Source organism: Hetaerina americana, unplaced genomic scaffold, assembly GCF_022747635.1.
Source record: "Hetaerina americana unplaced genomic scaffold, ioHetAmer1.1.p SCAF_1275, whole genome shotgun sequence".
NCBI classification, from domain to species: Eukaryota; Metazoa; Arthropoda; class Insecta; order Odonata; family Calopterygidae; genus Hetaerina; species Hetaerina americana.
Window position 1 is genome coordinate 1 of NW_027286376.1, and position 17500 is coordinate 17500.

General features: G+C 36.9%; 2 protein-coding genes across 2 annotated transcripts in view; one reads left to right on the forward strand and one right to left on the reverse strand.

The window, feature by feature from the left end:
- The first annotated feature begins 395 nt into the window (after positions 1 to 395).
- On the forward strand, positions 396 to 6821 carry LOC139686023 (ZZ-type zinc finger-containing protein 3-like). Its single transcript, XM_071583120.1, has 4 exons — positions 396 to 560; positions 1142 to 1318; positions 1414 to 1554; positions 6395 to 6821. Exons 1-4 carry the CDS (start codon positions 543 to 545, stop codon positions 6704 to 6706), a joined length of 648 nt encoding a protein of 215 aa, XP_071439221.1. The 5' UTR covers positions 396 to 542; the 3' UTR covers positions 6707 to 6821.
- A 36-nt stretch (positions 6822 to 6857) lies between these two features.
- LOC139686025 (b(0,+)-type amino acid transporter 1-like) overlaps positions 6858 to 17500 on the reverse strand; it is a gene marked incomplete at its 5' end in the record, with an annotated part of 14442 nt that continues 3799 nt past the window's right edge. The window contains 4 exons of the mRNA XM_071583121.1: positions 6858 to 6967; positions 10406 to 10574; positions 12394 to 12744; positions 14233 to 14356. Of these exons, the coding sequence (XP_071439222.1) occupies positions 6903 to 6967; positions 10406 to 10574; positions 12394 to 12744; positions 14233 to 14356 (709 nt within the window). The remainder of the gene's footprint in view (positions 6968 to 10405; positions 10575 to 12393; positions 12745 to 14232; positions 14357 to 17500) is intronic.

The following is a 17500-nucleotide window of genomic DNA, read 5'->3' on the forward strand; positions in this document are numbered from 1 at the left end:
AATGGAATGAGTGTAATTTTATGTTTATCAGTTGTAATTACTTTAAGATGGGCTTGGGAATCGATGTTGTAACTGCTATCTGGTGATTTAATTGGACTAATATCACCAAATTCTTCCTCCTCTGCCTCTGAGGATGCTCCTCTTTGCCTCTTCTTCCCTGTGATTGCCCATAATTGCAATTACTTTCTTCTGGTTATCAAATCTATTTTAAATGCAATGATGAGCTTTCAGGAATAGTTCCTGGCCTCATAAAAGTTGTTTGAATATGTATTTTTAAGCTAGTGCTAAGGGCATTGAGGCCTTTTAAATATAACTATGAAATTTTTAAGCTGTTGATCTGCTGATAGTTCTGTAGAAAAGCTGAAACTCCAGATTTTGTCATTATCTCATCAGGCTATCATGACATTAGCTGCTATGATGAGTATAGATAAGTTGAGGGAAAGTAAACAGTGAACATTTCAACTGACTGGAACTGGAATGATCACTAAGTGGTGTGCACAGACTCAAACCGGCTCAGTCTGCATACTGGACTAGTGATCCTAATGCAGACATTGAACCAGGTGAGTCAGTCTGGGCAAAGCGATTTTGAAAAGAATCAAGGCTTTGGTTCTATGAGCTGGATCATTCACTGTCTTGAACATTCAAACTGCTGCACACAGAATTATGCTTGCTGCTGTATTGAGCTGTATTACATGAGTTAGGCAGCAGAATTCTGTCCCAGAAAGTCATAACTCCAGAATTTTCAAAGAATTTGAGTCTCGTGTAGACTTGATTACTTGCTGTAACAAAAGCTCCTGTGGTGATTCACAGATGATGTTCAGGGTTTTAGACTTACTCCTGCATTGTTTCATCTGGCTGATAAGTATTTATTCTGGAATTGCAGTCAGTAAAACAGACATCCAGGTTGATGGAACAATGCAAGAGCAATCGAAAACCTGCTTTTTCTTGATGATGAACACATCCAATGTTTTCAGCATCTTGAGCTATGGTAATTCCTTGGCCGAGCTCCTTGTATTTGGCTAACTCAGTGGCCACCAGCAGGTAAAATGATAAGCAAACATTTTAGGTTGAGCCTCTATGTAGGCTTAGATTCCTCTAATTTTTTTGTATCATCTTCTTAACAAGATTTTTATTCTTTTAGAACTACCATAAGCACCAGCGAAATAATCACTTACTGTACAGACCATCAACATTTTTTCCATCCCATGATGTGCCAATGAGTATGTCTGATTCAGATGAAGAACTGAGTCTGCCAAAGAGAGCTTTAATCTCCAAGGACTATCAAATGAATGACAACATCAGCAGGGATCCCACAATGGTTTGTTATTCATACTCTTCATAAAATTGCATAAAATAAAACTTAACAAGTAGTTTCTAGTGCTATAACAAAATGGTGTGTATGATTTGTCGCAGGATCAGGAAGGCATGACCCCTCCAATGAAGGAAAAATATTCAAGAGACCACATCAAGTTAGAAATGTTAAAAAAAGTTGCAAGAGAAGTAGAAAAAACAGCGGCATGTGGTAATGCCAAATTCCAGCATATAGGATATCAAGTGAGTGTATTACTTTAGATTATTTGGCATGATCAAAGGTTTAACAATTTAAAACATTTTGATGTCTCAGCCATGGTAGGAAATAAAGATTTTTATATTCATTATTAAATCAGTTTCCACCCCAAGAACTACAACCTTGGAATGGTGGAAGGACTTGTGCATTCTGTTGACCCTTAGATCTCTGTACAGGTGTGAACAATTATAATTGCTAATAGTAGGGTCTTTATGCCAGATAGTTTAAAGGGTATGAACCAGGTGAAAGGTAGTCCCAGTAGCATTTCTTTCTCAGTATGGTGGCTTTAAAGGCATTGCAATCCAGTGGGGTGGAAATTTGAGTAATGATAAAAAGAGACGTTTCAGGCGTGATATGGTGGAATATCATAATTAATTAAAAATTATCAATTTTCCACAAAATAAAATTTATTAATGCGACCGGTTTCAATGTAGCTACATCATTGTCAGACTTGACGATGATGTAGTTACATGGAAACCACTCGCATTTAAAAATCTTATTTTGGGGAAAATTGACAAATTTTAATTTATTGAGTGATGATGTCACATTAGAAACACTATTGGGAAAAGAATCAGGAAATCACCTTAATTAACAATCTCATGAAACATTGATGGAAAATAATCTGTGCATCAGTCCTGGCAAATATAGGTCTCAGGCCCCTGGGCTGTCACGCCCAGCTGTGGGAGATGCAGGGCTTCCACAGTTTGTATCTCATGAAATCCTTGCAAAGCAAAATTGACTGCAGCACAGAAAGCATAAGATAAGATAGATAGAAAGGGCATTAAAGGAATTTAAAATTAAATAAGGCTTTGGGGGAAGAATTCCTGTGGAACACCTGTAAAGTGGAATTCCTGTAAAAAAAAACACAGTAATCAACCCGAAGGTCGGTTTAGTAGGTGATGGTAGAGATCACCCAGTACTAAGCCCTGTACGGCGTGTGAAAATTCACACATCAGGGTAAGGGTTCCTTTCCCTGTGCCGGTTATGGTTTCCCAGGAAAACCTGGTACCCGAAACAATCACTTCAACTTGGGTGGAGCTGCAGGTGCCCAGAGTGCCTTGCCCGGGAATCGAACCCGGGACCCTCCGGTCAGCAGTCCAACGTTCTACCCACTGGACTACCGCGACCCACTGGAACTACTGTAGGGTTTGTAAAATATGAAAGGAAGAGATTTTGTGGAATCATAGTATTCGGCCAGATCAATGTTAGTTCCTGTCACAAGAAAGAGGTGGCAACCATATGTAAGGACTATAGAACAAAAATTTTATTTTGAACACAGCTCAAGTGGTCATTAGGATTATCAACCAAAAGATGGAGAGGAGGGTATATAATTACTTGATGGATGATCATTTTGGTTTCTAAAAGGGAGAGGCACGTGTAATGCCATAATAGTAGTAGGTCACTATTAGAGGAGAGCATGCAGAGGAGGCATTGAATACAATCAGGATGTATACACCTCTATAATAATTTCAAAAAGGCATTTGATAAGAGTGGATTGGAGAAGACTGATGAATGTATTGCAGAAAATAGGAGTAGATCAGACATCTACATAGGAGACATCAACAACCTGTGCATGTATTAGACTGCTCAAATACAAGTATTGGGTAGAGAGTCAGGGTGGACAGTGTCAGGAAAAGGAGTAGTAGCAGTTTTAGGGGAGGTGACCAACAGCTAAGGTCATTTGCTGGCTTAGCATTCTCCTCTCTATCACAGATTTCAATATCCTATTGCCAGTCAAAATTATCTGCAGCCATCCTTCCTGCCTTCTTGGATTTCTTCCAACAGCCCTCTCTTCTCCCTCTTCACATCTGGAGCTTTCTCGTTTGTTATGTTAACTTAAATGCATGTGTATAAATTCTTCATTTAGTTATTGGGCTACTAGCAACCGGGGTTTTATTCCTTAATGTTGGCACCTGATGCTATTTGCTCAAGGATGCCATCATGGCATCGGCTACATGAAATAGCATCAGAAGTTATTCCATAAATGCCGCTAATGCCATTTCTGGATGCTAATTTGAGTGTTTGGCTGCTGAGCCCGTGACATAATGGAATCGCTGAAATAGCATCAACAAATGCATTGCTCTGCAGTAGTCTTTTATCAAAATCATCATACAGAACACATTGTAAGCATGAGAATTGAAGAGAATTCAGGGAGTTAGCGTGGCTGATTTTTTTTCACTTGCTACAGGCTGTGAAAATATGAGTTTAAATAATTACAAAGAGTAGGCTATGGGATCAATCAAAACATTTCGTAGTGTGCGATGAAGATTTTGTCCATTGTTATTGAGTTCTCTACTAATATTGAAGACTGTGATAGAGGGGAGAGCATTAGGTAAGTGAGGAAAGGGAAATAAAAGGATTGGAATGTTGAACAAAGTGTAAGATCTATGTGCTGTTGAAGAGGGGCTTATTGTAGTTTCGGATATCTGGTTGTTTTGGTAGAAGAGACAAGTAAATGCATCAATAAGCCGTTAACTTGGCTGAGTTCATCCAAAACTTTACCGTTACGATTGGATTATCATTAACAATAATGATCATAACACTCTATGACTAAATACCTAGGTTGGCAAATGGAGTCATACCTTATATTTCTCTGATCCGCAAATTGAAACTCATAAATGGGCCTGATAATGAAATTCCATAGGACATGCTAAATTTTAACATTATCACTGCATGAGATTATTTGTCAAACCTTAATAGAATGAAATAAGTTTGTATTATTGGACGAAATATAGCTACATAACGTAATAATTTGATATTTTTGCAGAATAAATTTTGAATTCAATTATTTTTTGATAAATTTAACAAAATGACATTTTGTTCATGAGCTACTTTTGCTCAAACTATAATTGGTAGCTGAGGATCGAGTACCTGCAAATTTTTCGGCAGAAATTCTGTGTCATTAAGTTTTGAAAGGGTAATAATAATATTTTTATGGTTCACTGATCATGCATATCATGTAGGTAAGGGAGTTTTCAAACGCAAAGAAAAGTACAAAATAGAGGTACATTTCAACACTATGGCCATGGTTGAAAAAGAACATGTACGCTAGATTGTGTAATAAAAATACAATGCACTGCAATTGCTTGTCTTTTAAATACATAGCCTGTGTCCATTCCATGAATAATAACACCTCATGAGAAGGTTCTTGAGATTCAATTTGAAAGAAAATTACTATACTTTATGCTTTCTTTTGTTGATTTTACTTTTCAATGCAATTTCGTATTCAAATCTTATTTCTTTAATGACTTTTGACTTGAGTGATATTTGCAGAGGCAAATGGATATGCACAGCCAATAATAATACTTCACAAAATAGCACCAAAGATTTCTTGTTTCACAATTTCATATCAGACTCTTGATTACCTACCTCAAGCTATCCATGATATAAAAATAATAATTATAAGATACGAGGTAAATATGAGCTATATAACTTTGAAAAGTGAACGGACGAATATGTAAATAAAACTTTTCAGTGGACATATATAATCTGCACCTGCTGTTTTTTGATTTTTGGGAACTATCATTTCAACTAATGGCATTGATTGAAAGAATATGTTTTTCTTTTGTCAACTTTCCATCACTTCGGATCATCATGTGAAAGGCATTCACTTTGCTCTTCCCTTATTCTTCCATGGCATTGCTTGTAACTGATCCAATCACCTGGCACTTTAAGGAATAACTTTCGATGCCAATTTTGGATGCCATTTGAAGAATAGCATGGGGTGACTTAGAGTAATGGAATAACCCCCCTGGTGTTTGGTGTTTTCGAAGGCATTGTCTACTAAACTCCAAATATTTACCCTGCAAAATTTGCCCCCATTACTTTAGTATTATCTGTAAGAAAATACATGACATCAGTAAGTTACAACCTATTGTAACAATACATACGGGTAATCTTTATTCTGACAAAATATTATCAAAATTACAAATCTCACTCACTCACAGAGCTCAGTGGTATAGTCATGGGAAAAGAAGATTAATGAGTTTAACACTCATAATGGCCACCATTGATGGCCATTGTAATCATATTTTTTCAGGCACACGAGTCTCACTCTGACATAAATGTAGGAAGTGAAAAGAAAGACATTTCATCAGCATTCTGACTACACTGAATATACTGGCCCCCACATCCAATATAGTTCAAAAATGTGAGGAAACAATACCTCTTAATTTATCGGATTCCTCACCCGCAGCCTTCGTAGGTCAATTCCACCTATTTTTCACAACTCCTAATCACCTTATTAATTTACCAATTCTATGAAACAATTCTTAAAGCATACAATTCCAATGACAGTGAAGGAATACAGTAAGAAAGTCAGGTGCATTAGTGAAATTTGGTAACTTTTATTCCAATGGACCCACTCCTTGGATATTTATTTTTTTCATCAGTCGGTGGAATCTTTGAGGAGGAGCCTCTCCTTCAATCCGACCCAAAACCACATTACAACCATGTGAAAATTAAACACCAAACGTTCTTTAATGCATATAAGACTTGTGCATAATCCTTATATTTGAGAAAAGACACTTTCTCACAGAGAAACCAGAAAAAAAAAGTCACAATCACCACATGTCGTGAATGATTTATTTCCATGTGATGACATCTTATATGCAAATGTTGATAAATCAGCCAGTAAGCTATGGCTGATAAATTGGAGATCAATAAGTGTCAATCTAATTTGCTAATTGGTGCATCTTTGGTAGTGATGTGTATATGTGTGTATAAATATATGTATTTTTTTTGTTTATGTATGAATATATATATCTTCAATAGACAAGGATTAGGATTGTTTTCAAAATATGAGTTAATTTTTCTTTTTGTTTCCAGTGTGAATTTTGCAAGGAAGAGCCAATCATGGGGACACGCTGGCATTGTGATGAGTGCATGTCTAGTGGGGATTCTATAGACTATTGTTCAGATTGTGTTGTAACACTCATGGATGAGACAGAAAATCCATTTGCTTCTGTCAACCCAAAGCTCCCAAATGCTCCAAAAAATCCACATCCTCTTGAGCATAATCTGCGCCCTATTCGAGGTCTAACAGGGAAAACCACTGCTGGAGTTTGGGATCCAGATTACTTGCCTGATTCATTCTCTGGTGGATACAATTATCTCGATCCAAATTTCATGCCCGAGTAATTCAGCAATTGGTTTTACAATAAACTGTCACTCTCATAGTCTACTGCAATCAATTGATCCAGATTATAATTTGTATATTTATTAAAAATGTATTTATATACAGGTATATTTATATATCACAAGTTCATTTTGTATGAGTCTCCCTGTCTATGCTATTGCTTGAGCATCATTCACCACTCATTCGAAGATCTCATCTTCATTCAAGAGATTTCTCTGAGGGGACAACCTCCATCAGAATCTGAATAGTACGTGACAGTGAATCTGGAAATGAAGGAGACATTTTTTTATTTTTTTACATATATACAAGTGCACTAAAATTGATGTTTTGAAAATTGAATATTTTGTGGATGTGTTGACATTTTAGTGATGATATTCCATCATTTATTGTTAAACTAAAAATAGGAATAGCCAAAAATGCACATGACCTTCTGCTAAATTTTTAGCAAAATAATAGCTACATTCTATCACAGTACTTGTATAAAGAAATGTAATGAAATTTGAGAGAAGATTCATTTCGGTTGATCAATCATCGTGTGATAGAACTTATTCTTGTGTTGCATGTTTTGTAAGAAATTGAAAAAAATTGACATTAAAACATTTGAATAAAAGTTCTTGCCTTATGTATTCCATTATAGAAAAGATATTCCCTTTTTGAAGTGGTACCAGTATGTAATATTGTTGCCATCAGTCGCATTTCTAGGTCGATGATTGAATGTAAAGTTTGTGGAAGAGAATTAGAATGTGCACCAATTTAAGTAAGCTCCTTGTACTTTCAAGCAAGCTACAAAATCCATTTCATCTGACATTAAACTTAAAGCAAAAGTGGTGTATAGCTATTCTGAAGACTCAGATAACCAGCTAGTTTTCTACTGGTACAAGATGTTCTGGGAGGGTAGAGAGGAGGTTAACAATGAGGAATGTTATGGACATCCAACAACAACACAGGGCAATGAAAATGTGCAAAAAGTAAGAGACATGCTCAATTCTGATAAATGCTCAAGTGTCATAATTTCAGCAGAAGGGTGCAATATTTTTGAATCCACAAAGGATTGAATTCTTATATAAGAAATTAAATTTAAAATACTTTGCCTTTCCACATAAACCACTTTTATAAGTAAGTATTTTAAATTTAATTTCAATATGAAGAATTTCCACCAAGTGACACCAGAAACTGTTTCTTATATAAGATTTAGCCATGAGAATGGTGTGTGCCAAGATGCTCCCCCTGGTGCTGTCATAAGATCAGAAGGAATCTCCTGTGACTATCTTGTATGATCTCTTAGACCCCAGCGTAAGTGACCTGAAGCCCTGATGTGGCCCAACTGTACTTCTTTTTGTCCCCAAGAATAACAAGGAGCTTATAATGTTACCATTTTGGAATGCAACATAAAGTCATAGAGGCTGTGACGATGAGCCTGAATGAGGTTCAAATCAACACCTTCGAGTGCTGAGCGTGATGTTATTTGCCATCGCCATCAACTACATGATGGAATGCATCAATGGTGACGGCATTGCTCTATGTGGAAGACTTAGCCATATTTTGCCGGTTGACATGATTGGCAAACACCTCCAGGCAAGCCCAGGTGACTAAATAAACTGGGAGAGTGGTCGCAAAGGAACGGATTTCATTTCCCCACAGAGAAAACAAAAAATGTGTGCATTTTCACCGTCTTCGCGGACACCACATTACCCTAACTTTAAGCCTGCTAGGTAGGAATCTCCCATTTGCGAAGTCCGTCCGCTTTCTTGGCATGATCCTGGATAAAAAGTTAAACTAGCGGGAGCATATTCGCGTATTACGTGATAGGTGTCACCAAATCCTCAACGTTTTAAGGTTTTTAACTCATGCCGCATAGGGAGCAGATGGCACTGCCATGCTTTTATTGGACCGAGGCTTGGTCCGTTCAAAACTGGACTACGGATCTATACTATACTCGTCAGGACGAGAGTCCTACTTGAGACCCCTTACATGTGTCCACTATGCCGGGATACAGTTGGCCACTGGAGCATTTAAAACCAGCCCAGTCCCAAGCCTACTTGCTGATGCAGGGGAGCCTCCATTGGCAACCCGCAGGACCTTTTGATGGGCAAATTATGCCTGTAAAGATTTATCTGAGACCAACCACCCTTTTTTAACATTGTTTTTAACCCATGGTTTTTAGACTTATTTAACAGGCAGAGAAGGGCAACTAGGCCCCTTGCTGTTCGTTTTAATGATTTTATCCATGAACTTAATTTTACCTTTCCTCAAATATGCCCCATCTCCTAAAATTAATTAACTGCAAAGCGTTGAAGAGTGAGTCGGAATACCAGTAACTCTTCAGTGCCTTCCTTGGCTCATACTGTGACTTTGTCCCTGTCTACACCCATGGGTCAAAGTCAGAATCCACATGTGCTTATGCAGTCGTTTCCCGCTACCTTGGAGTTCTGAGGAAAAAGCTAAAAAAAATTTTGCAGTACATTCACAGCTGAACTGTCAGCCATAAGGACGGCCCTAAGAGAGATTAAAGAAAATAATAGCTCTTTCCTCATCTGTTCGGACTCGTTGAGCACCCTAAAATCCATATCGGTCTTTGCACCAATGCACCCGATAGTTCAGGAGATCCATTACACCCTCTTGTCCCTTCAGAGAAAGGACAGCAGGGTATCTTTTATATGGGGATCATTTCACGTGGGGATACCAGGCAATGAAAAAGCTGACAAAAGGAGCGAAGGGAGCCCTGGGCAAAACCAACTCCACGCTGGTACCTGTGGAGAACGTAAAGGCCGCCTTGCGGAATTTGGTCGTAAATCAGTGGAAGGAAGCTTGGCGGTCCTTGCAAAACAACAAACTTAGGGTCATAAAATTGGTCATTTCGACATGGTCCTCTTCTATCTAGAATATTCGGAGGGAAGAGGTCACAATTACGCGCCTGAGGATAGGGCACTCTGCCCTCACTCACTCATACCTTTTCACAGAGGTAAAAGAACAGCCTCGCTGCAATGAGTGCGACCTGCCCCTGATGATAAAACATATCCTGACTCAATGCAGCAAATACCAAAGGACCAGAGAAAGGTTTAATATATTTGTGGAGATTCAAGCAATATTTTAGGGGATGACTCCGACTGTATAAATCGAGTTTTAACATTTTTAAGGGAAACTGGCTTAATGAGGCAACTTTAGTTTGGGTCTCATAATTTATAATGCCTTTTGTTTTAAAACATTATCTATTTATTCATTAACTTATTTATTTGTGTATTTATTTAGTTTTTATCTAAGTATTAATAAAATTGAACTGAGGTTCTAATCGTCTTGACAGTGGTGCAAAATAACCGTAGCTGCCGATGCACTCTAAAAAACCCCCAACACTACTACTACATCAACACCTTCAAGGAAGTATTTTATGACTAGCAGAGGCACTGCAATCGATGTATCTGTACTTCAGGGTGCTATTTTGAAGAATTTTGGTAATTTGTGCTTTGATCTGCAGTACACTTTTTTCCTTGAATTATGTATTCCACTTATTTTTGGGACAGACCCTTCATATCAGAGCAGCTTAGTAAGGTGAAATTTTTGTAAAGGGAGCCTGTTGAAATATAATATTGCATATAGTATATGGAATATCCCCCCGCCACACGCCCTTGCGGCGGCTTGCGGGGTATTATGTAGATGTAGATGTAGTAAGGTTTACCAATAAGTAATATGAACATCAAACTTACCTAAACAAGGTAATCTTCTCCTTTTTTGTACAAAAAGTACATACACTGCAACCCCAATTGCTATTAAAAACACTGCAAATAAATACTTGGCTGAGGGGTCTGTGATGATTGGTATTATAGCCAGATACAAAGCCACTAGCAGTATAAATATTGGTATCACTATGGGAACCTGGAAATAGATTATTCAAGAAACTGCAATAGATATCAGAAACAGGTTTAGCATAAGAAAAAATGCATTGTAGTGAACACATAAATGCATTTATGTTTGATAATAGGCAAAAGGAGTAACCTCATTTTGGGTCAGAGCTGAATTCTCAGAATGCAACTTCTGTACTCTGTGACAAATGTACTCCTTCCTGCATTAACTTAAATTTTTATTATGAGCACAAATATGGAGAATTCCTGAGTGTACAGCTCCTACTTCTATTCTTTGACCAAATTTAATTCTATATGCATGTTGATGCATCCAGTTATGGTAGGTGCACCCATAGGTTTTGAATGGTCCCTGAAAACTATTGAGCGATTTCTCTGTGAAATTTGAACACTTGTCTTGCACAAACAATTTTCCATTCTTTCTATCCCATTCACACCATGGAAAATGTCTAGTCTTTCTGGGGATTGGGATTGGTGCGGTGGCTATCGTACCAGCTTCCCACCCAGAGGGCTTGGGTTCAAATCCCGCCGGTGTTGAATATTTTTCAGAGGTATCTCGATCCCTACATAAGATGCTTTGTGGAGGGCACTTTGAGTGAGTACGCCGTCCGCCGGATGGGATGTTAAGCTGCGGACCCCTTGGTGCCTTTCGTTAAGAGTAGGCTAATGCCAAAGCTGGGTTTCTCTCCACTCTTCATCCTTTCCTGCCCATCTCCTATGGCGCAAATGACCTCAGCAGTCAGTCGCCTCCCCTAAATACTAGTACTACTGTCTAGTCTTTCTCTCCCCCTCCCTCTTCTACCGATTATTCTCTTTCATAATATAGCTGCCAGATTCCTAATACTTTTCATTATTTCTTCCAACTACTTTCCCAGCTCCTTTGAATTTCACCTTCCATCATTCTCTGTTCTCTAGCAATGTGCCAATGCCTCTCTATCAAAATATCTTTTCTCAATACCCAAATTTCAAAAGCAATCAATGGTCATACTCTTTGTTCAAACACCAGATTTTTTGTCAGCAATGCAATGCTCCATATTTAGGTCTTCACCAATACACCTTTAAATTTTTAACTTTATTTCTAGGCTTTAATGCCATCCTTCCTGCTAATGTTGCTTTCCTACCTCTTAATAATTTTTCTCCTTAATATCTCTACTTTTTTTTTAACTGCTGCTCATATTGTTATATGTTCTACCAGCTCTTATATGTGCTCTGACCATGTGATGTTTAGCTTGACCTTCCTAATGGATGAGAATCTCATTGCCTTCATTTTATTATGATTTAACTTCATCTCATACCTCTCACAGTGAGTCCATTATTCCATCAGTAATGACTGCAATCTTTGGAAAGACTGATAGACTAAACCCCGATAATCTGCTGGCATTACTGCCAATTAGCACCTCAGCTTTCATTGCTACCTCAGTCCATTTTGCTCTTATCAATCTCTTGGTATGTGTGTTTTACCCCTTTGAGTGCCAATATCACTATGAGCGACACAAATTATCTCCGAAGTGCCACCTCTGAGTGGCTTTTTTCTTCAATGGCTATAAATGTAAATAATAACTAATTATTTTTTTTCTTTTTTGTACCAAATTATGTAACATAATTTTTTCATTGTAATGATTTCAGCAAACGTTTATGAATGATAACTTTTAAACTGAATTTTTTCATGAAATCTGCATTTGAATATAGTAAGAGCTAGGTATTCTTTTAACAATCACACTTGTAACACCTTATTATGCCCATTTTTCCATAATGAATACCATGTATTCCTGAAAATTATTATCAACTTTGACTTTGGAAATATAATACCTACCAGAGTTGTATACAATGCTTACCTTGTATGGTCTATGCACGTCTGGCTTTGTCTTCCTGAGTACCAACAGAGCTACCATGGCACCACCATAAAATATCCAAACCAGAAAACTTGCAAAATCAATGAGTTCCACAATGTTGCCTCCAACGATGAACAAAGCCGTTATTAATCCTTGCAGAATCACTGCAGGAGCTGGGGTAAAGCGCCGCACATGTACATAGGACAATGCTTGCAGCATATGCCCCTCCCTACCTGCTACAAAGCATAGTCTTGTAACACTAAATTGAATGCTTAGTGCACAGCCAAAAGTTGAAAGGGCTACTCCCAGGGGAATGATGAATGTCATCACTCCTAAAAGCTTTTCTCCAAATACCTGTTGAAATGAGTAGTTACATGGTTTGAAACAACATGGCAGCCCAAAATAAACACTTCTCATAAAACAACTCAAGGACTAAAATGAGAGATGGAAGGACTATTTTGATCATAAAATATCATCTTCATGTTGGATGCACTATTGCATTTTATACATATTGTATTAACTAGGTTGATTAGCCTACGTGGTACTATAATCACAAAGAGAGCAATCAAGACTTAACAATATAATAAGAATATTATAGAGGTACAGAATATTATAGAAGTACAATAAGAATACTATAGAGGTACAGAACACGAAAGTTAACCTGTGACTTTCCACATTACATTGAAAGATTGGACCACCAGGATTAAATGTGGGAGATAAACACCACCAGTGTCAGATGCAAGTATTTGACTTTCCCTTGCATGAAATGTAATCATAATAAAATCAGATGTAATCACTTTTACTTCCTCAATTCAAAAAGTAAAATTTGAAACAAACTGGAACATGGCCATTTTTGTATTATGTAGAAAGATATGTGTTTGTCTAAGCACATGCGTGTTCATGCATGTGCAAAAATCCCAAGCTACATGCCCTTTCATGGTATTCTGTAGATTAAAAATAACTCTTGTACATGTATGCTCAGTTGATGCCGATTGTTTCAGACTACAGGTAGTTCTAGTCAGACCACTGTAGTTCTAGAGAGAGCCTTCATGATGTATACATTAGTAGCACTGAGCCTAAAATGACAATTTAGAGGTGCTTAACAATAAATGTTAGCTAGAGAGTAACAGCCTGGGAGGGTGTGTTAAAATCCCTCAAAATACTCAGCAGTCTTTAGAGAGAGGCAAAATGGTGCAATTAGGATTGGCTCAAGACTCAGCCAATTTTCAATTGCACTTTCTTCAGGAATGGTTTCAATATCCACACTATCCAAAAGAATAACTAACTATGTAATTACCAGTCCAGGAATTACAATCTACAAATGGTAGGTAATATATCAAATGTGCATCCCTTCTGCTCCTCTCCTGGGAAGGCACACATATATTGGGTAGGAACAGTTTTACAATGGCCCGGGCTTCTGCTGCATTGACTAGGAGAAAGGTTTCCTCTGGTGACGCAGTCCTTAACATTGATTTTCTCTTCCCCATATTCCTTTTATGAGAATTGTAGCAAATGAGTTATACTATGTCGCAACCCATCTCAGTCAATGCACAGGTGGGGAAGTTACAGTACTATTTCTTTTAACTCCATAAACTCTGGGTGAATAGGATTATTCTTGAATTGAAATTATATTTGTTGGAAACAAAGACTTCAACTTAATCCAATTTAGAAAGTTAAATTGAGCCTACCTATAGCATAACAGAATTACATTAAATCTCCTCTCAATAATTGAACTGCAAAGTTCAAAAATAATCCTGATCACATGACTTAACTAAGGCAGAATGTAGGGAATTACATTTATGAAGAGTAATTATCCTTGAAAGTCCAATGGTTAATGCTTACCACAGCTACGGCAGGGGCAGTGATCATTTCCGGAATGCTGAGAACAGTCATGTATGCAAGGTTCATCAAGCAGTAAACTAATGTCACCAAAGGGACTCCAATAGCTATGCTTCGTGGAATGTTTCTGAAAGTAAATCATAGTCTTACTTTACATTGCACTAATTAAACATTCCTGTATGTATGAAATAACAGTCATATTAGCCAGGGTTACCACTAGGTTAAGCAGTGGATAACTTTTTGTTAATCCAGTATTGTACAAGGAAAATGGAAAATCATTAATGCACTATTCAAAATCATCCTGATTCTCAGGTATATAAGTTTTCTTGGCTGATCTTTATTTTTAAACTCGAACTTCAGCAGGTAATTGTGAAGTACCATAAGATCTATTATGACCTTGATATCCTTTTATTTTGGGAATCAGCTGCCAATACAATGGTGGCCTCTATACAAGGAATCATTCCTAAAATATCCCTTTGTGTTTCCAAATAGAAGATATAAGACCAACAGTATGTATTTGACTCTTTATAACTTTAGCGCAAAAGGTGTCAACTTTCATGCTCATAATTCAAATAATCCTCAAGTTGATGTAATGTTTTATGGGTTGGGCAACTCTCTATTTATATCAATACAATCAAAATCTCATTTACATACTGGTATCTGAATTTACATAATATCTCATTATCTAATGAAGATGAGCCTATTCATATCATAGTTTTCCCATGTTTCAACAGCAATTACAATTTTTATATTAATATTATGTTCATTAAAATTATTTTTAACTAATGTAATGGTTTTCCTATGCATTATAACCTATTTTCAATAGTGATAAAATGTACTACTTTTCTATTGGAACAACTGAATTTGAAATGCACAAAACATTATGTATTATGTTTCCACCATTTGTGCTTTTTTTAAATCACTTAACATTCTTGCATAATGCTTCAACCGTTAAGTGGCCTTTTAATATTGATTAAATTTGTTTTAAATCATAGGGGATTAAAAAATTGTAAACCAAGCAGAAACTGTACATTTCTAAATGAAGTAGATAAGTGCAAATAGAGGAAACCTTATGGAACCTTATCCTTGTAGGAATTATGTATTTCTAAATGAGTAGTCATATTTCTGATTTTTTTATTTTTTTTCTTCAACATAATACCCCACATGCTGCTGCAAGGACATGTGGTGGGGGGTGTTAGGTTGCCACCCCTAAAACCATATAAATACCAATAAAACCACATACAAAGTCAACATATTTATCCTAACCTACACCCATAATGGTATATACATTCATGCCAAAACCTTTTTAACATACATGCATGCAAATACTTATACTATTAACCTTAGAATGTAGTAAAAATTTATCTATTAACATGCAAACTAGAATATGAAAAGTAAGGAAGCGAAATTCCACAAACACATGGACATGCAACATACAATGGTCTCCGCCCCCAAGGATACAGGTAGGGATGTGACACAAGGCTGGAGGCAGTGGGAGGGTCCTCCAACAAGAGACAAGGGATGGAAGGGGAAACTTAAAAACAAACAAATCAGAGTAAGCAATACTATAATGAGCAGTACATTCTTTAAGAGCATTCACATGCAGGAAGGGTTGGGACAACAAAACACACGAGGTTAATGAAAGTGCATGAATTTGAGTAGAACTAATTATTCCCCTAACACTGTGAATTGCAAGTGGAAAATTTGCTATCTATAATCCTACAGTTGCTATCCCGTATTATTCGTGGGAAGAAGGAGTCCTTGAATCTGCTAGTTGAGGCATCTATTTCTAGAATTTTACATACATTATCCAAGCGACCAATGTATGTTGGAATGCAAATAATTTTCGAGACCTCGGTGCTGAAACATGTAGATCTGAATTTATTTAGTAAGTTCAACTTAGCATTGAATCATCTTTTTCTAATAATTCCCACCTCAACTCCTGAAGCATTTAAGTGATGCTTTTCATTTTATCATAACAGGTTATAACGAAATGGGCTGCCCGGCATTGAACCTTATCAATTTCCCAGATGAGGCCTTTCTCAGTCGGATCCCATGCATTACATGCATATTCTAAAGTGTGTTAACAATGCTCCTTGGCCTTGGAGTCACTTGTGCCAACAATAAATCCCAATTTTTTATATGCTTGCCCACAAATTTTACTTATGTGGGTGCCCCAAGTTGTCTTTAGTGATTGTAACACCTCAGTATTTTACAGTATTGTACTTTTCATTGTAATGTATATTTTGGCCCTATTTTTGTACTTTCATTGCACCTTATTTTAAATGAAATTGTTGTTTTGAATAGTTTATTTTTTATAATACTGAGAAACGTTTCATAGACGAAGGCTGACCAAAAAGTAACTTAAGTTTCGATTGGGTCGTTGGTTTTTGCCAGTAAAAACCTAATCACATTGCATTTCACAACTCATGGGATTTTCCATTGCACACACATTTTAACAGTCTGCCAGTGAACAAAGTAAAAGAGCCACAGTCTTTACACTACCACAGCAGGATGCATACTGAGTGTACAGACGTTTAGACGACAAGATGGTGGCTCTAGTCCTACCCACCACCACAATAGGCCATAATGTAAGTTACTTTGTTGACAGCCCTCATATAAAACATGAAAATATACTTTTTATATATTTATAACTCCATTTGATAAAGTGTGCGGCAACATAACTTCGTTTTATGTAAGCGTTTTGCATTTAAAAAAGGAAGTTACGTTGCCGCACCCTGCATTTTAAATAAACCTTGATTTTACATATTTTTCATCGACTACTTTCAAAAAATAAATTTATTGTTTTACTGTAGATATTACAACAGAAAGTGAACCATCATGCCATCAAAGATTGTCTGATCTGGTATGTCCCTGAGTGAAAACAAGGTGTGCATTTACCACATAAAATGTATAAGAATTTATAAGATACTGTCCATATATCCTTACACATGTGTAATGCTGAAACTTGCATTAAACTTATTGAATATACACAGAGTAATAAATTCAATAATGGGACCTGTAGGTTTCCTGCGAAAACATATCCATTATGGACAAATATCTTGGGTCCAACCTGTAGTTTAGGAATATCCATACATATAATTGAATCTGGATTTAACAGAACTTGCATAACACAGCAGAGGAATGATTAAGGATAAAAAAATGGAGTTCATTGAGTATGGATTATGGACTTTCAAATTTCAATAAAACCCTTTGCCAAATGGCACACTAATTCTAAAAATTCCCAATGGCACACATTACTTGATGAATA